The sequence below is a fragment of the Portunus trituberculatus genome, chromosome 8, assembly GCF_017591435.1.
Source record: "Portunus trituberculatus isolate SZX2019 chromosome 8, ASM1759143v1, whole genome shotgun sequence".
In the NCBI taxonomy this organism is placed as follows: Eukaryota; Metazoa; Arthropoda; class Malacostraca; order Decapoda; family Portunidae; genus Portunus; species Portunus trituberculatus.
This window is the reverse complement of record NC_059262.1, coordinates 4,119,756-4,140,000: the sequence shown is the minus strand read 5'-3', so window position 1 is coordinate 4,140,000 and position 20,245 is coordinate 4,119,756. Positions and strand designations below refer to the sequence as shown.

Sequence of the window (20,245 nt, the reverse complement as noted above, 5' to 3'; positions counted from 1 at the left end):
AGCACAAATGTTTTTCTTTGTAATATGAAACCATTGTTGTTGTAAGTGATTGTATTGCAACATTGCAAGACTGCCACAAGCAGGTGAGGGTGTGCTGGGGGCGCCACCCACCGCCCAGTGGGTCTTGCGGGGTGTTAGGTTAGTAACCCTCGGAGGGGGCTCAGGCCAGTGACAGCCAAGACACTCTGGCCCACTATTATATCACAGTACATTGGCCTGGGGCACTGCATCGCACACCTCTGTAGTAATCTTTTGCATTTTTTATTTGTTTATTTATTTTTTTTACAATTATCCTTTCTAATATTGAAAATGGATATTGGTTATAAACCCTAATTCTTGAGATTTACTGGATTTAGTTAACTAAGCATAGCACACTTTAACTAAGATTAGAAAAGAATAGAAATTAATCTTTACCAGTTTATGCAGTTTGGGTGTGTGTGTGTGTGTGTTCTAGTGTGGTGGTGACATCACCTGGCGGATGTGTGAGGATAGTTAGTGTTGCAGAGTTATGGGTTTGTTCACCTGGTTGACTGCCTTGGTTCACCACACACACTTTGTCCTGCCGTCACACACAGCAAGGACGGCCTCAGAGTTAGGGCCGTGCTGCATTGTGACAAATAATTATATGTTGAATAAATAAATGGATTGCAATGAATATGAAATAAATGAGTACATAAACTCTAATGTCACAATGAATTTGGAGCAAACGTTATGAAATCATTGGAGCCGTTAATTGTGAAGGTGTGTGTGAGGGAAGGTGGAGCTTTGTGCTTGTCAGGGGTGAAGGCTGCTGCTGCATTTGTCACTGTGGCACTGTCTTTTTGTGCATTTATTTTTATTTTATGTAACTATTTACTTATTATATAATTTCCTTTTATTTATTTATTTATTATTTCTATTTATTTATTTGTTACTTTATTTATATTATTCTACTTATTTATTTTATTTACTTATTTCATTTATTTATATATTTTTTATTTAGTTATTTTATTTTATTTATTTTTTATTATTATTATTTTTTTTACTTAAAGCATTGTATAAGACACTAGTGGCTTGAAACAAAATAGCACAGTCAGTTTTTATCCTCACAGCAACACTCCTTAAACCTAACCAGTCTTCACTGTACATACAACCTCACACAACACACCATCACCTTCCACCACTGATCACACAGACTAATGTAGCCTAACCTCACCTCATCTCACCTCACTTCACTTCACATCACTTCATTCTATTTTACTTTTCTTAACCTAACCTAACAAGTCTTCACACAATGCACCGTAACCTTCCATAACTGATTAGACATGACCTCACCTCACTCACCTCACCTCACCTCACCTCACCTCACCTCACCTCACCTAACCTAACCTAACCTAACCTAACCTAACCTACCTCACCCATGCCACAACTGAGAACACACAGACATTTTAGTCTTGGGTTTCCTCTCGCTGACCACCACATTCACCGCGCTGATTGTGTTTACGTTTACTTGAGTGGCAGGGCTGGCAGTGTGCCTGTGGTGTGTGTGAGTGTGGCCCCTGAAAACAGCCACAAGCCACACCTTCTATGCTTGGAGACGAGGGAGTTAGATTCACTGGAGGAACTTTAATCTGGTGTAAGAAAAAGATGGAAGACTGATAAACTGGTGTACTGTTTTGATAGCATAGTAAAGTGTTTGTCCTCAAGTGAAAAGATAGGTAAAAATTGATAGATAAAAGATAGACAGATAGATGAATAGATAGAAAATGTTGTTTAATCTAGTATAAGAAAAACAAGACTGATAATTAGTGAACAGTTTTGGTAATATAGAGAAGTGTTAATCCTTTAGTTAAAAGATAGAAAAGTTGATAAAAATTGATAAATTGGAAATAGATAGAAAGAAAAATATATAAAAAGATAATCAAATAAGGAAAGCCGAGACAATTTTGCATTTTCATCACTTAACTTTATACCAACTTAGCGTTTAATGAAAGAAGGAAAAATAGACATAAGTAAATAGAAAAATATATAAATAAATAAAAAATACTGAAAGCCGAGATAATTTTGCATTTTCACCACTCAACCTTATACCAACTTAGCATTGAATGAAAGAAATTCAAATTGTACATCTATAAATCATGACAAGGATTAAAATTATTCTGTTTACACTAACACTTTAATTAATGTTTGCTGCTTCTTTGCATTAATCCTTTCATAAGTAGCTGGTGCATGTTTTCTCTCACTAACCACTTACTAACCACTCAGACAAGGGGTAAAATTATTCTCTTTACACTAACACTTTCATTGATGTTTGCTGCTTCATTACATTAATCCTTTCATTAGTAGTTGGCTCATGTTTCTTCACTCATTAACCACTTACTAACCACTCAGAGACACGTTTTCTTAGTCTGCGGCCAGCTCCAGACATTACACAGTCTAAAAATTGCTAGTCATTCTTCTTTAACTCCCTTCCTGTACATGCTTGTAGGGATTCCACACACTCACTGTTAAACTATTGAATACCATAAAAACACTTGAAAACCACTGACTTCCACTACATGCACTACAAAACTATTAAAGCTATCTCTAGGAACATACCATTACCAAACATTATATGGTCGAAGAATTGCAAAACTCATTCCTCTTTTACACACACACACACACACACACACACACACACACACACACACACACACACACACACACACACACACACACACACACACTTAACCCCTTCAGTACCATGCCGTGTTTTCATATTCATTCAGGTTACTATTTAGTGATTTTATACAGCTTGAGACACTTATGTAGGGTTTATAATAGTGAAGACTCTGGCCATTAATCTTTTGACCTCCATAGACCCTTCCTAATGTAAATAGAATTGTCTAATCACACCCAAAACTCATGGTAAAAATGCTTCTCAGTACTGAAAGGGTTAAACTATTGAATACCATAAAAAGCTCCCTTGAAAACCACAATAACTTCCACTACATGCATTACAAAACTATTAATACTATTTCTGCAAATACTATTACCACTAAACACTCGAACAATCACTGTACCACTGTAGTCTGTTTAAAATAGTACCAGCAAAAGATAAACATTTTGGGTCATTTTCTCAAACAATTCTGTGCTTCACTATTTTAAAAGTCTTTATTTAAATTTACTTGAGTTTTAAAGGTGTTTTTATGAATCTAGAGGCAGAGTGACAAGATTTCTACATTATTAACTGGAGAAACACTCTTGAAAACCCCGCTAATCATCGCAGTGACTCTTGAAAATAGTTATGGTGAAAGAGCAAAGTGTTTTTAGGGTATTTTAATGGTTCTAGAGGCAGTGACAAGATTTCTACACTCTTGAAAACCCAGCTAATCATCTCAGTGATCCGTGAAAATAGTTGGGATGAGAGATCAAAGCATTTTTAAGATGTTTTTATGGTTTTAGAGACACATAAACAAGATTTTTACATTATTATTTGGAGAAACATTCTTGAAAACCCAGCTAATCACCTCAGTGACTTGAAAATAGTTGGGATGAAAGAGCAAAGCATTTTTAAGGTGTTTTTATGGTTCTAGAGGCACATTGACAAGATTTCTACATTATTATCTGGAGAAACACTCTTGAAAACCCTGCTAATCATCTCTGTGGCCTTGGAAAATAGTCGTGGTGAGAGAGCAAAGTGTTTCTTAAAAGGGACGTTACTGTGGATTGTAACTTATTGCAGTTTAAAGTCTTGCAAATCAACAAATCTTAGAAAACGTGCCCTTTAGACAATCAAGGCACTAATACTCCAATTTGGGTGAGACTTTTGACCTTTAGTGTGTGATTGGCACCTCAGTAAGCCTTTTCCTTGATTTGTTTTGCTTTAGGTACCTTTGGCCAGTGTTGCTCTTAGTGTATAGAAAGAAAAGAATCATTGGTGACAGTTTTGCATGTGTCCTGGCAGTGTGAGGCTTGGTGTCAGTGGTAGTGGTGGTGAGAGGAGGAGGAGGATAGGAAGGGAAGGGGTAAATAAGGAAGAGGTAGAGGAGGAGGAAGAGGAGGAAGTTGTTGTTATTGTTGTTGATGTTGTTGCTGCTGCTGCATCTTCCTATTATTATTTTTTTTTCTATTTATTTATTTATTTATTTATATATTTATTTATTTTTTCTCTATGCTATGGTGTATAGCGCCCATAAGTTTACTTGAAGAGTGTGTATAGGAAGCACTGTCCAGCTTCCACCCATTAATGGCGCAGGTAATTTTATTTATAGTGGTAGCCATATTAAGGCTCATATCACCACCCAAGCACATCTTTGGTGTAACCACTTAGAACCGGGGTGTCATGGTGATGTGTAGGTAACTTTAAACCACTCCACAAATGGCATAGTTTCAAGGCGGTATGTGGTGGGATTCGAACTACTACTACTACTACTACTACTACTACTACTACTACTACTACTACTACTACTACTGTGAAAGGAGTTAGTGGGAAAGGAAGCTTATGCCACACTGATAAGGCCCAGATAAGGGAGACACGTGTAATGCAATAAAGCAGTGGGAGAGGTAGACAGGAAGGAGGTGGGGGGTGGAGAGAGAGAGAGAGAGAGAGAGAGAGAGAGAGAGAGAGAGAGAGAGAGAGAGGGAGGGGTAAGGACAACTCTGCAACCACTACCCTTGATATTTAGTGACTTTGGTGCAGGTATGTGTGTGTGTGTATGTATGTATGTATGTATGTATGTATGTGATTTACTGCCTCCTCCCTGCTCACTAAATCTATGGATGTAACTTGCCTTAGCCACATTCTGATGTATTTTAACCTCTGTCATTTGTCTATAGGTATTCATTAGTGTGCTGTACTTGTAAACATAATGGCTTCAACACTACTGGTTCATAATTCACTTGTATTTAAAATTTTTGCATTGATATTTGATGTGCGTTTTTTTTTTTTTTTTTTCTCTCTCTCCAGTGTTATCGACTAAGAAATATTTTTTATGTGCTTTCAGTATTCAATAATCTGTGCTTTACTTGTCATTATATTCCTCTTAATATTTTGAAGTTTTTATGCTATTCAACTTGTCTTAACCACAATCTGCTATATTTTAACCTCGCTATCGCTTGTCTGTGGGTATTGATTGGTGTACCGGGAAACGTAACACCTCCAACACTCTACTGGTACATGATTCACTTGTCTTTAAAATTTTTGCATTGATATGTGAGGTACAGTCTTTTTGTCTCCAGTGTTATCGAACAAGAAAATTTTTAATGTGTTTTCAGTGTTCAATAATTCGTGCTTTACTTGTCAACATACCATTTCTCTATTCATGTTTTCAAGTTTATTTATTTCATTTATTTATCTATTTTTTTCCATTATTGCATTAACTAACAAACCAGAAAGCCAAAATAGTGAAGGTTTGTGTCATAGTTTCTTTTCTTGTCTATTTTTTTTGCCAGATATCTTTGGTTGGCAGTGAACCCTTTAGTTTATTGACATTTAAGAGGGCTTGGTTTTTGTGAGTTGTATATTGTCCATCAGATTCTGGTTTTTGGGCGGTGAGGATGTATACACCTACCAGCTTTTTTAGTCTTGCTGGGCTGTCACTGAAGTATTTTAGCAAGAGTTGGTGGTGATGAACTAAATCTATATACCTGCTTGACAGTATGGAAGGAGCAACACACACACACACACACACACACACATTCGCACTAGTAATAATGAGAGTAGTAGTAGTAGTTAATAGCTATAGCTCACATCGTACAAGCTTATATGGGAGTTTAACCACTACTAATCAACATACAAGCCTTACAAGGTGGTCCAGACATGCCATCACACTCACACACATACACACACACACAGTTAACCCCTTCAGTACCATAATGCTCTTCTATATTCATTCTGCTTACTATTTGGTGATTTTATACAGCTTCAGAAATTCATGTTGGGGATTACAATAGTGAAGACTGTGGCCATTAATCTTCTGACCTGCATAGACCCTTCCTAATGTCAATAAAATGGTCTAATCATACACAAATCCTCAAAGTAAAAATGTGTCCCAGTTCTGAAGGGGTTGAAATAGTGAAGACTGTGGTCATTAATCTTCTGACCTCCATAGACTCATCGTAATGTCAATAAAATGATCTAATTGTACAGAAATCTCAAGGTAAAAATGTGTCCCAGTACTGAAGGAATTGACAAAAAAAAAAAAATAAATAAATAAATAAAAAAAAATAGTAACAATCACGTATCTTATGAAAAGCATATATGGAAGTGCTTCCGATCAACAGTTTCCTTGCCATTAGACACAAGAATGCAGGAAAAAGCAAGCAAAATGTCACAGGATGCATTGATGACCTTCCCTGGCCATTGGGTTAAGGTCGGCATGAGAGAAGATTAGTCTTTTCTTGTCCTCACACTTCCATGATGCCTTTGGGGGGCTTGGGGGGGTCAGTTGTTGGAAGGGGTCATGGTGGGGGAGTCCCTGTGTGGCAGTCTAAATATCAAGGCTAGTCTGGACCTTTGCAAAATTCCTGTTTCGTGTCCATTGCCTGTTTAGAACACTGGGGTCTGGCTTGTCTACTCTGGGGGCTGTTTTAATCCTTCATATTTATTTATTTTCTTTTTTTCTTTTTATCTGTTTTTTAGCCTTTATTCTGTTGTTGTTTTGTTGGGAAGGGTAAAGTTGATGTGAGTTTGTTTGTTGTGTTTGTGTGTGTGTTTTGTTTACCTTGTTTTATTTTCGTTTGTCGTGTTTTGTGTTTGTGTTGGTGGTGGTGGTGGTGGTGGTGGTGGGAATTGGTTATTGTGTTCTTGTGTGTGTTTCTTTTGTTTTACTTTGTTTTATATTTGATGGTAATGCCGATTTTCTTTTATTGTTCTTTTGTGGATTAATTTATTGGTTTTATTTACTTAGTCGCTATCTTTCAAGTTTTTGCTATTGTCTATCTTTCCCTTCTTTCTCTTCCCCTCCTCCTCCTCCTCCTCCTCCTCCTCCTCCTCCTCCTCCTCCTCCTCACCATCATTGTTATTGAGATCATCATCCTTTAATTACCGTGTCATTTTTCATTGTCACCAGTCATCATAAGTCACCATAGTTATCATCATTACTATCATCATTGTTATTCTCACCATTATCGTATTGCTGTCTCTATCATTAGCATTATTCTCACAAGTCACCACCACCACAACCATAACTACTACTACTACTACTACTACTAACCCAAATCAAACACACACACACACACACACACACAAACAGCCAGCAATATAACCCAGCGACTCTTCATAATTACCACCTAGTACCCTTTGATACACCACCACCACCACCACCACTATACACAAAAACCCAGCAAAACACAAACAAGACACTATGGTCATCTTTAGCCGCAGACCCACACACGGACTCCCATCCTGGCCTCGATATGGGCTGGCATTTACCTTAGAGCATCCCTTTGTCAACCTGGGGAGATATGGCAAGGGTAAACAGCTCCTTTGGTGAATCTTGTCATAGGGGGTGTTAGTGTACCAGCATCAGGGAAGGTGGGAGAGAGAGGGGGAGAGATGGATGGAGGGGGAGAAATAAAAGAGAGATTACAACAACAAAAGAGAGAAACTGATGCAGGAGAGATAAAAAAAGGAAAAATAAAAGAAATGAAAGATAGAAACATGAAAAGAAAAGAAGAAAGAGAGAGAGACAGAGAAGAGATGGATGGATGGATGGAAAAAAGAGAGATTACAACAAAAATGAAACTAATGCAGGAAAAATAAAACAAAGAAAAATGAATTATGAAAAAAAAAGTAAAATGAAAAACTGAAATATAAAGAGGAAACGGAATAGACAAAGAAGAGAATGCATGAATGGAAGGATGAATAAAGGGGAAAAAGAGAGAGTATAACTAGAAAAACAAGAAACTATTGCAGAAAAGAAAAAAAATAGAGAACATGAAAAAAAAAAGAGAGAGAGAGAGAGAGAGAGAGAGAGAAACACACACACAAAACACCAACAATCACCACACACATTCTAAAACAAGGAAGTAAAGTAAAGTGAAGAAGAAGAAGTAGTAGTAGTAGTAGTAGTAGTAGTAGTAAGAAGCAAGAAGTGTTGAGGCAGTTAGTGTTGCAAGCAGATCTAACAGTACTGCTAAACAAAACAGTAGCTACCACTCCTGCTTGCTCCAATACAGTTACTAATGGTTCTGCCTTGATACAGTTACTAATGCATCTGTTTACTCTGCCGTAGAAGGAAGAAAAATGCGTGTGTGCGTGTGTGTGTGTGTGTGTGTGTGTGTGAGGAAGGGAACAGCTGACCTCACTTAAAGGCTAAAGGTCACGGAAATGTTAAGAATAGTAGGAGGGTCAGTAGTGGTGGTGGTGGTGGTGGTGTTGGTGTTTTTCCTCTTACGTTGCTTTCCTTCCTTCATTTGGTCTGGTGATGTGTAATGGTGTTGAGTGAATTGTGTTGTCGGTATGTGTGATTTGAGGTGTTGTGTATGTGTGTTATTGGTGTTGAATGGCTTGTGTGTTGACGGCATGTGATTTGAGGTTGTGTGTGTGTGTGTGTGTGTGTGTGTGTGTGTGTGTGTGTGTGTGTGTGTGTGTGTGTGTGTGTGTGTGTTTACGTACCTAGTTAATCCAGTCATATTTACTTAATTGTGCAGTACAGGATTGGAGTGAAGTCTGTCTTGTTTGGCATCCTTGTCTACATTTTTCTGTCTTCCTCTTAAAGTCATGGACAGCTCTCTATCTCTCTCTCTCTCTCTGTCTATCTTTATTTTGCCTCTCTATCTTCATTTTTGTCTATCTATCTTTTTCTGTATATCTATCTATCCATTTGCCTATTACTAACATTATCTTCATTTTCTTCTATCTATCTTTATTTTGTCTCTATCTTCATCCTTTTTCTAATCTATCTTTCTGTATCTCTATTCTTTATTTCTATCTTGATTTTCTTGTCTGTATAATCTATCTATTTATCTATCTCTATTTCTATCTTTCATCTATCTTAATTTTCATCTACATAACCATTTATTTACTTCTTTCTATCTATTTATTCATCTCTTATCTCTTCTCATTATCTATCCCTTTTATCTATATATCCATATATTGTCTTATCCCTCATCCATTTGTCTATCTTTTACATTATCTTAATTTTTTCTTCTATCTTGATTTTTGCCTGTGTAATCATTTATCTATTTTTTTTCTCTATGTATCTTTTATCCATCTATCTATCTATCTATCTTCATTTTGTCTTTCTAACCATTTATCTTCTTTCTATTTATTTATTCATTTATCTATCTCTTTTTCCCATTATCCATCCCTTATATCTATCTATCCATATATTATCTTATCCCTCGATCTGTTTTTCCGCATTATCTTACTCTGACACCTATTCATACACCTATCTTAATCTGTCTTATCTGTCCACCCTTCTATCTCCACCTATGCATCCTTCGACCTACACACATTACCTATTCCTTCATCTGGCTCATAAAACCACAGACTACTACCTCTGTGTGTGTGTGTGTGTGTGTGTGTGTGTGTGTGTGTGTGTGTGTGTGTGTGTGTGTGTGTGTTAGTGAAAGGAAGGTTATCAAGCTTTTTCTGGCTATATTCCACACCAGCGACCACATTGCATTCATACCAGCACAGCATACCACTCGACACTGCCCAGCCCAGCCCAGCTCAAGCACAGGCCAGCTTAGACCAGGCCAGACCAAGCACTGTGTTATAGCCATGGGTCTAAATATCAGTCTGTCTCCATTTTTTTTATTTTTTTTATTATTATTTTTATTATTATTATTACTATTTTTATTTATTTATTATTATTATTATTTTTTTTTTTTTTTTTTGTGTGTGTGTGTATGTCTTGGTTTGTTGTGTATCTAATCATCTCTGTCTGTTTAATTCTCTCTCTCTCTCTCTCTCTCTCTCTCTCTCTCTCTCTCTCTCTCTCTCTCTCTCTCTCTCTCTCTCTCTCTCTCTCTCTCTCTCTCTCTCTCTCTCTCATTTCTTGTTCTCTTTGGTAACTCCCTTATAAGTCCTTTCGGGAATTAGCTAAAGATTATAGGGTGGTTCTCTCTCTCTCTCTCTCTCTCTCTCTCTCTCTCTCTCTCTCTCTCTCTCTCTCTCTCTCTCTCTCTCTCTCTCTCTCTCTCTCTCTCTCTCTCTCTCTCTCTCTCTCTCTCTCTCTATCTCTTTCCACTGATCACCACCACCACCACCACCCCTTTTACCACCACCACCACCACCACCACCACCACCACCACCACCACCACCACCACTACTACCACCACCACCACCACCACCACTAGACAGCCATCTCTATCATACAAAGCTCACTCCAACCACTTAAAAAAAATATGAAGGTGAGCCAAGCCGAGCCAAGCCGAGCCAAGTCAAGTCGAGCCCAAGCTAAGAATTAATGTAGAGGGGAAAAAAATATATTGAGGTGTTAATCAGTAAGGAAGTGATATTGAAAACGTGTACCAAGAGAGAGAGAGAGAGTGTGGGAGAGGGGGGGAGAGAGGGTGGGGAGGAGTTGGGATGACCTTGTGTGGGGTGGGTTAGGGTAGGGTAGGGGAGTAGTTGAGGTCTTGACATTGTTTGGGTGACGAGTTCTCTCTCTCTCTCTCTCTCTCTCTCTCTCTCTCTCTCTCTCTCTCTCTCATATTTGTCCATTTTTGCATTTCATTTTAATATTTTATCATTTACTTTCCTTATTGCTTTGTTTTTTTCTCATTTTATCTTATTTCTTTTCTTTATTTATTTTCTTCTTGTTCTATTTGATGTCTGTTTCCTCTTCTCTTTACCTGTCTCCCTTTTTTCCTTCTTCCTCTTCTGTGTTCACTTCCTCTTCCTCTTCCTCTGTGGTGATCCTTTGCTCTTTCATTCTTATTTCCTGTTCTTGTTTTTTTTTTTTGTATTTTTCCTTTTTCCTTCTTTCTTTTTCTCAATTTCCAGCTCTCGTTCTTCCTTTATTGCACGTTTTCTGTTCTTATTCTCTTTTTTTCCTTTCTTTATCTCAATTTTCAGCTTTCATTCTTCCTTTATCAAGTTTCCTGTTCTTATTCTTTTTTTTTCTTTCTTTGTCTCAATTTCCAGGTTTCATTCTTTTATTGCACATATTCCGTTCTTTTTTCTTTCTTTCTTTCTCTCAATTTCCAGCTTTATTCCTTTATTGCATGTTTTTTGTTCTTTTTCTCTTTTTTTCTTTCTCTCAATTTCCAGCTCTCATTCTTCCTTTCTTTATCACACATTTATTTCTTCCTCCTTTGCCACCAGTGTTATTCCGGAAGGAGGTTACCATTGTTTTGTTTTTTCTGCGCTAAGTGACACAGTAATTTTGTTCCCAGTGTTTGCCGACCCCTGACTTGCTGTTTCGCCTTTTATTTCTCATCTTTCTTTTTTTTCTTCATTTTGTCATTGTTTTTTCACTCAAGTTTCATTATCTAACTTGCTGTCTCTCTCTCTCTCTCGTTCGTTTGATAATAATGAAGATTTCTTATTTATTTATTTATTTACTGTTATTTTACTGCAATTACCCTCTTTTTTTTTTTTCTTCATTTTGTCATTGTTTCTTTCACTCAAGTTTTATTATCTAATTCGCTCTCTTCCTCTCGTTCGTTTGCCTATAATGGAGTTTTCTTATATATCTTTTTGTGGTTATTTTTTTTATTGTTGCCATGATCATCCTTTTTCCTTTTCTTCATCTAGCCATTGTTTCTCTCACTTCTTCTTGTTCGTTTGCCCATAATGGAGGTTACTAATTCATTTTTCAAGTTATTGTTTTTACTGTTGCCATGACCACCTTGTTTTTCTGTTTTTTCTTCATCTAGTCTTTCTTTCACTCAAGTTTTATTACCTAACTTGCTCTCTTCCTCTTGTTCATTTCCCAATAATGGAGTTTTCTAATATTTTTGGGGTTTATTTTTTACTCTTGCTGTGAATATATATTTTTTGTGGGTAGAGAAGTTGTAAAGTAATTTTTTGTGGGTTATGGAATGTTTTGTTGTGTAATCTATAGGTCTTTTTCTTGTTTTGTTTTGCTTATACACTTTTTAGCTAGTCTTTTCTCTTATTGGTGTTGTTTATGTAATATTTTGTGGTGAGAAGAATAATAGAGTTTTCCTTATTTAGAGTGGTTAGGAAGAGTCAGGTGATGAAAAAGAATGCAGTGTTCTTAGTTTTTGTCAAGTGTTAAGAAAAGTCGGTGAGGAAGAAGAAAAGAATAGAGATTTCCTTGTGATTGAGTGATAAGGAAGAGTTTAAGTGAGAAAAAAGATTAATGTTTATTATTAATTTTCAGTCAGGTGTTAGGAAAAGTGAGAAAAAAGAAAAGACTGTGACTGAGTAGTGAGGAAGAGTGAGTGAGGAAAAAATAATAGTTTTTTTTATTACTTTTCAGTCAAGTGTTAGGAAAAGTGAGAAAAAGAAAAGAATAGAGATTTCCTTATGTGATTGAGTAGTGAGGAAGAGTTTGAGTGAGGAAAAAAATAGTGTTTTTTTTTTTTATTACTTTTCAGTCAAGTGTTAAAAAAGTCAATGAGAGAAAAAGAAAAGAATAGAGATTTCCTTATGTGATTGAATGATAAGGAAGTTAGGTGAGAAAAAAATAATAGTGTTTATAATTACTGTTTACTCAAGTGTTAGGAAGGAGGTGAGAAGAGTAGAGATTTGTTTATTTAGAGAGATAAGAGAGTTTGGTGAAGAGAAAGATAATGGTTTTCTTTATTTGATAGAATGATAAGGAAGAGTTAGGAGAGAAAAAGAGTAGTTATCCTTGTAAACTTTATTGTGAAGTGTTAAGAAAAGTTTGTGATGAAGATGAATAAATAAAGTTTGGTTATTTTGATAGTGTTAAGATAAAGTTAGGTGAGAAAAAGATGTTGCTCCTTATAACTTTTTACTCGTGTTAAGGAAAGTTTGTAAAGAAGAACAGTTTTCCTTGTTAAGAGTGCTATGGAGGTCAGGTGAGAAAAAAAATGATAGTTTTCGTCATTTAGATAGAGTGATGAGAAAGAGTCAGGTTACAGTAAGAATACAGTTTTCCTTATTACTTTTTGTCAAGTGTTAAGAAAAGTTTGCAAAAAAGAACAGTTTTCCTTATTAAAAGTGGTAAGGAAGAGTCAGATGAGAAAAAATAATAGCTTTCTTTATTTGTTAGTGAGATAAGGAAGAGTTTGGTAAGAAAAAAGAATAGTTTTCCTTATAAACCTTTTTAGTCAAGTGTTCAGAAAACTTGTTCAGAAAAAAAATAAGAGTTTTCCTTATTTGACAGAGAGATAAGGTAGAGTTAGCTGAGGAAAAATGAGAATAGAGTCTTTATTTTAATAGTGACAAGATTAGATGAGAAAAATACTAGTTTTCCTTATTTTGAGAGTTAAGGTTAGGCAAGGTGAGGTGAGGAAGATTACTTTTGTGTGTGTGTGTGTGTGTGTGTGTGTGTGTGTGTGTGTGTGTGTGTGTGTGTGTGTGTGTGTGTGTGTGTGTGTGTGTGTGTGTGGAATGTGAAGCAGTCAGTCAGTTCCTTCCTCAAAGTGAGTGCCACATGTCCTGTTAGGCGAGGAAGAGGAAGGCTGGACTGGGAGGAGCAAGGCTGGTGAAGAATGTGTGTGTGTGTGTGTAGGAGGATGTGTAAAGCAAGGACTGGTTATTGAGAGAGGAAGAGGACTAGGAATGTTTATGTAGTTTATTAATGAACACTTGATAAAAAAAATGTGTTTGTGTAGGAGAGAGAATGTAAAATGTAAGGACTATTTGTTCAGACGAAGAAAACTTGAATATTTATCTAATTTATCAATGAAAACCTGAAAAAAAAAATGTGTGTAAAGAGAGAGTGTAAAAAGTAAGGACTAGTTATTGAGACGAAGAAAACTTAAGGATATTTATCTAATTAATTTATGAACGCTTTGAAAGAAAAATGTGTTTGTGTAGGAGAGAGACTGTAAAATAAGGTGTTGATAAGAGGAAGAGAACTAGGAATACTGATCTAGTTTTTAAGTGAATGCTTGAAAAAAATGTGTTTGTTTAAGAGAGAGTGTAAAAATTAAGGGATTAGTTGTGGAGAGGAAGAGAACTTGTAATATTTATCTAATTTATTTATGAACACTTGGAAAAAAAAGTGTGTAGAGAGAGAGACTGTAAAGTAAGGACCACTTGATAAAAGGAAGAGAATTAGGAGTTTATCTAATTTATTAATGGATGCTTGAAAAAAATGTGTGTGTAGGAGAAAGACTGTAAAATAGGATGTAGTTTTGATAAGAGGAAGAGAACTAGGAATACTGATCTAGTTTTTTAGTGAATGCTGAAAAAAAAAAAATTGTTTATAAATTGAGGAGTAGTTGATAAAAGGTAGAGAACTAGTAATATTTATCTAATTTATTTATGAACGCTTGAAAAAAAAAGTGTATAGATAGTTTAAAAAGTAAGGAATATTTATCTAATTTATCTATGAATGCTTGAATAAGAAGTGTGTGCAGGGGAGAGACTGTTTGTAAAGTAAGGATAACTATAGTATATTATTGAGTGTATTTTTATTTATGAATGCTTGAAAAAGAGTATGTTTGAGCTAGAAATATTTATCTGCTTTATTAGTGAAGGCTTGAAGAAAGTGAGTGTGTGTGTGTGTGTGTGTGTGTGTGTGTGTGTGTGTGTGTGTGTGTGTGTGTGTGTAATAAGCAGGAGTGAGAGAGTGACATGTGCAGGTTAATACTTTTCTTGTGTCATAATATTTCACTTGGTTTTCTTTATTCATCATTCTTCTAACATACACTCACCTTAAGACTATCAGAATATTTTGCTTATCTTCCTTATTTTATCATCTTTCCATACTTTTTATTTATTTATTTTTTTTCTCTACACATTTCTTACACTATCAGAATATGTCATTAGTGTTCTTTATTTATCATCCTTCTTCCATCCATCCTTATTTGCCATTTTCTACGTTTTTCTGTACACAGTCAAAATATTTAACTTGTTTTTCTGTTGTTTATCATTCTTTCATTGTGTTGTCAGAATATTTTACCAGTTTTTATTTTTATTGATCATCTTTTCCATCCATTCCTTATGTATTATCTATATTTGTATAATATCCATAACCACCCTAACCTAACCTAACAACTACTTTGATCTAACCTAACCTAACCTAACCAAACTTAACTATACCTAACCTAACCTAACCTAACCTAACCAAACTAAACTATAACCTAACCTAACCCAACCTAACCTAACCAAACTTAACTATAACCTAACCTAACCTAACTACTATAACTTGACCAAACTTAACTGCATCTTCCCCAACAGGACAGAGTAGAGCAGGATGGCGGCCATTCCTCCAGGGAGTGAGACGCCACAGCAGGTGGAGGAGGCAGAGGAGGCGGCAGCAGTGGCAGAGTCGGCAGCGGCAGCAGCGGAGGTGCAGGAGAACGGTGTGATGCCAGACGCTGCTTTGCCACAAGACTTGGTGTTTGATCTACAGTTGGTGCTGGATGGGTTTAGTGAGTGCCGAGGGGAGGACGGTCAGCTCTACCTCGATGCTTACTTGCGGGCCTACAGTGAGCTCAATAAGTAAGTGTCTGAGTGTACGAGTGTTTTATTTATTTATTATTTCTTTTCTTTTCTTTTCTTTTTTCTTTTATTGATTGATTGGTTGATCTTTTTTTTTGTAAGGAGCATTTGGCAAGTTGAAGAACAGACTTGGCATGATTCCGGGCAGAAATATAAAGTGTATGAGATTCAGGAGATGGAAGACTCAAATTAAAGTGTGTTTGTTCTTGCATTATGGACCACTGCTGTATTGATGAATTGTTGTTTGTAATACTGATTTTTTGTAGTCCATAAATATCTATCTATCTGTGTGTGTGTGTGTAGGGTTCATAATATCTCTAGGCTTCACCTCCTTTGCTTTAGAAGGGTCGAGTTGAAGTGACGAGGGTTTGTAGCAGTGTTTTCAAGGTCCACTAAGCTTTTTTTTCAACTTTTACTATTATTATTACTTTCACATGCCAAAAAACTTACAATCTTTTTACTTTTTCAGCCTTTTTCTTGCTTTTTTAATTTCACTTCCCTCGGCTAACACTATTTTCTGCATTACTGATTATTATTGTGGTTGTTGACATTATCTCTTCAATCACCAGGTTCCTTCAGCTTCTGGGGACAATCTTCAACTTTGTCTCCCACGATATACAGAAGAAGGTGAGTTTGTTAGTGCTCTTGTTGTAAATGGACCTTGACTGTTACCTATTCAGAGAGAGAGAGAGTTATTATTATTATGAGTAGTAGTAGTAGTAGTTGTTGTTTTAGTACATATCTCTGCTTCAGTATGAAAGTATAAGACTATTAATAATGAAAGAATGAAAGATAGAGGTGGAGAAGAAGAGGAAAGAGAATAAACAATAATAGAAAGAGAAATAATAACAAGAGTGAAAGGAAGAGGGGGGAAGAAGAAGAATAGAGAAAAATGAATAAAAGAAGAAGAGGAGGAGGAATAGGAAAAGGGAATAAGAGCAGAAATAGAAAGAAAAGAGGAAAGAAAAAGGCTAAGAATAAAAATAGAAATGATAAAAAGCTAAAAAGAATGAAAGGAAGAGGAGGAGAACAAGAGAGAAAATGAGAGAAAGAAGATAAAAGAGAATAAGAACAGAAATACAAGAAAAGAGGTAAGAGGAAAAATAAGAATAAAAATAGAAGTGATAAAAAGAAAAGAATGATGGGAAGAAGAAAAATGAGAGAAAGAAGAAGAGAAAGAGAAGGAACAGAAATACAAGGAAAAAAGGAAAGAGAAATAGAGATAGAAATAATGAAAAGGAAGAAAGGACGATGGGAAGAAGAAGAAGAGAGAGAAAATGAGAAAAAGAAGATAAAAGAGAGTAGAACAGAAATAGAAGAAAAAGAGGAAAGAGAAAAGACAAGAATAGAGATAGAAATAGAACTAAACTGCCTCTCTCTACAGGTGACAATTCTGCAGTGCTACCGTAAGGGGGGTGCCGGTGACTACTACTACTCCATCCAGTCCATGATAGAGTATGAGCAGGAAAACAACCTCCTCACTTGCAACGACCCACAGTCCGGCTCCCGCACCCTGCTCAGGCTGCACCGGGGTCTGGGTGAGTCCTGGGGGGGGGTGTGACAGGTGTATAATTGTTAGCTGCGCCGTTCTTGCTTTATTTATTTATTTATTTATTTATTTTTTAGTACGTTGGTTTAAGATTGTCAGTTTAACATTCTTGTGATTATTTTTCTTTTTTCTTTTCTTTTTTCATTTATTTACTTATTTATTTTTCTTTTTTTCGAGTCATGCCGGTGTGCTGTTCTGTTCTTGCTTGGTAGTTTTTAGTATGGTGGTGTGTGATTGTTAGCTATTATCCTTCTTATTTTTTGCTACCTATGGCTTCCCTGTGATTTTTTTAGGGTTTTATGTTGGTTTAAGATTGCTAGCTAAACCCTTCCTGTTGTTTTTTAAGTTGTATGTTGGTTTAAGATTGCTAGCTAGACCCTTCCTGCTAGTTTTTAGTTGTGTGTTGGTTTAAGATTGCTAGCTAGACCCTTCCTGTGTTTTGTAAGTCTGTAAGTGCCTGGAAACATGTGATACGTAGATACACACATCATTGCTATCCTGTGTAATTTTTCCTGTGTGTTTATATATAGACCCCATTTTCGTTCAATAACCCCTTCAGTACTTGAATGCATTTTTATCTTGTGCTTTGGGTGTGATTAGACGATATTATTGACATTAGGATAAGTCTATGGAGGTCAGAAGATTAATGGCCACAGTCTTCACTATTTTAATCCACACATGAGTTTCTGAAGTAGAATGAATATGAAATCGTATCATGGTACCTTTGTGTTCCATTTTAGACCTTGCTCCATATTCTCCCTCACTTATAGACTTCATTTGTGTTCCGTTATATTCTTCCATATTCTTCATTTATAGATCTCGTGTTCACTTATCTCCATTGTGCTCCTTTATAGATCTTCCTCCTTATGTCTCCACCACAGAATTCATTTCGGGGTTCATGGCGGAAATCTACAAGGCAGGAGACACGGCCGGGCTTGGCAGCTCCACCTCGGACCTGTACAGCCGCACTCTGGCCAAGCATCACAACTGGGTGCTGGCCAAGACTGTGGGTGCCGTGCTGCTCATGATGCCCAACAAGCAGACCATTCTCGACAGGGTAAGGGAGAGAGAGAGAGAGAGAGAGTTTCCTTATGTAGTTATGCATAAATCCACTAATGAAAAAAAATTATTACTGAATGGGTGAGCCATTGAGAGAGAGAGACAGACAGACAGACAGACAGACAGACAGACAGACAGACAGAAACAGACAGAGACGGAGAGAGAGACTGCATACATAGATGGATGATTGAATAAGAGAGAGAGAGAGAGAGACTGCATACATAGAAAGATGACTGAATAATAGAAAAAAGAGAGCGAGAGAGAGAGAGAGAGAGAGAGAGAGACAGACAGACATTAACAACAGAACACAAGAGCAAATGAGAGAACAAGAGAGAGAGAGAACGAGAGCGAGAAAAAATGTACAAATACATATATAGAGACAGACAAACACGCAAGACAGAGAAAAGGGGAGAACCAAGGCAAGAAGACCCCCAATAGAGCTTTCCCTCATCAAACCTTCCTTTACTGCACTAAATAAACCTGACCCCAAATTTCTTCCACCAACAGGTAATCCTTGGAAGTAAGCCGGTAAGTGGAGAGAGGCAGGGAAGGAGGGACGGGAAGAGGTATAGGGAAGACAGGGGAGGGAGAGAGAGATAGGTGCAGGAGAGGTAAGATAGAGGAGGAAAGGGAGAAAAAGAGAGAGAAAGAGGAGAGAGGTATAAGGAAAACACACAGGGGAGGAAGAAAGTCATGGAGGTAGGAGAGAGAGAGAGAGATAAAGAGAAGAAACAGGAGGAGAGAGACACAGGGGAGGAAGTAATAGAAAGAGGAGGAGAGATAAAGAGAAGATGGGAGGAAGAGAGGGACAAGGAGGCACACAGGGGAAGAGAAAGGGAGAGGGGAGGCACACAGGGTAGGGAGAGAGTCATGGAGGTAGGAGAAAGAAGAGAGAGAAGAGAATAAAGATAGATAACACCAAACCACACAATAAGATAGACAAATGGAAAATAAAGAAAAAAATAGATAAAATAAACACCGCAAATAACAACAAGAAGACAGATAGACAAATAAGATGAAATAGATAAAGAAAAAGAAAAGATAGATACATAAATAAATAGAAAGAAAATGAAAGAGAAAGAAAAATAAAAGATAGATAAGGAAACATCACAAACAAAAACAAAAATAAAACAGATAGACAAAATGAAATAGAGAGAAAAAAAGAAAAGATAGATATAAATAAATTGTAAGAGAAAAGAAGAAAAAAGGAAAAGAAATGAGGAAACACCACAAACACCAATAAAAATAGACAAATTGAAATAGAAAAAAGGAATAGAAAGATAACAATTAAACCACCACCACCACCACCACCACCACTATTATCATTACCACCATCACCACTACCACCACCACCAATACACTTCACCCACCACTAACCCGCCCACTTGTCTCCCCACACAGATGACCGGGGGAGTAGGAGCAGTGCGCGCTCACAACGAGGCTCTGATGCCCAAGGTTATAGAGGTTATGAACTCTGTCTATAACCTCACACAGAAGCTTTACGAAGACTATAACATCCTGGACTTGCCATAAGCTGTTAGTGTGGAGAGTGGAGGTGTGGAGGAGGATGTGGAGATGTGGACTGTGAGTGTTCATGTAGCTAGAGATGAATGGAAGGTGTGTGTGTGTGTGAGAGAGAGAGAGAGTGAGTGGTGACTTGAATATTGACGGATGAACAGTCTAGATAAGAGGAATACTACTACTACCACTACAACTTAGCAGTGTATTGAGGGATGAACAGTCTAAGGTAATACTACCACCACTACTACTTACACCCATATCCTGAAACACTTCCACACAGCACCTTCACTATTTTCAAAGGGCTCTAGTTGAAGCGACAGGTTTTTAAAGGGTGTTTCTGTAATTCCAATGACATGTTGACAAGTTTCCTGGCATATCAATAGGACAAATACTCTTTAAAACTTGGCTAATGGTTTCTGTGGTTTTGAAAGTGGAGGAGATAAGGATGAGAGAGAGAGAGAGAGAAAGATAAGCAATTTATTGAGAGAAAGAAGAAGAGATTATATATGATAGGAACAGAGATAACTAAAGATACACAAACTACCAATGTCTTACTTTAGAGAAACGAGAGGAGATAAGGACGAGTGATAAGAGAG

General features: G+C 36.7%; 1 protein-coding gene across 4 annotated transcripts in view; it reads left to right on the top strand.

Annotated features, from left to right (window-relative positions):
- Positions 1–20,108, top strand: part of LOC123499523 (ceramide-1-phosphate transfer protein-like) — a 20,758-nt gene extending 650 nt beyond the window's left edge. The window contains exons 1-7 of one of the 4 annotated variants that reach the window (XM_045247596.1): positions 4,561–4,660; positions 15,257–15,520; positions 16,090–16,147; positions 16,905–17,058; positions 17,951–18,126; positions 18,636–18,656; positions 19,530–20,108. In XM_045247596.1, the coding sequence (XP_045103531.1) occupies positions 15,273–15,520; positions 16,090–16,147; positions 16,905–17,058; positions 17,951–18,126; positions 18,636–18,656; positions 19,530–19,661 (789 nt within the window). In that variant the 5' untranslated portion in view covers positions 4,561–4,660; positions 15,257–15,272 and the 3' untranslated portion in view covers positions 19,662–20,108. Of the gene's footprint in view, positions 1–4,560; positions 4,661–10,186; positions 10,321–15,256; positions 15,521–16,089; positions 16,148–16,904; positions 17,059–17,950; positions 18,127–18,635; positions 18,657–19,529 lie in introns of those variants that run through there. The other 3 variants (XM_045247597.1, XM_045247588.1, XM_045247608.1) reach the window with 3 other exon arrangements.
- Positions 20,109–20,245: the final 137 nt, after the last annotated feature.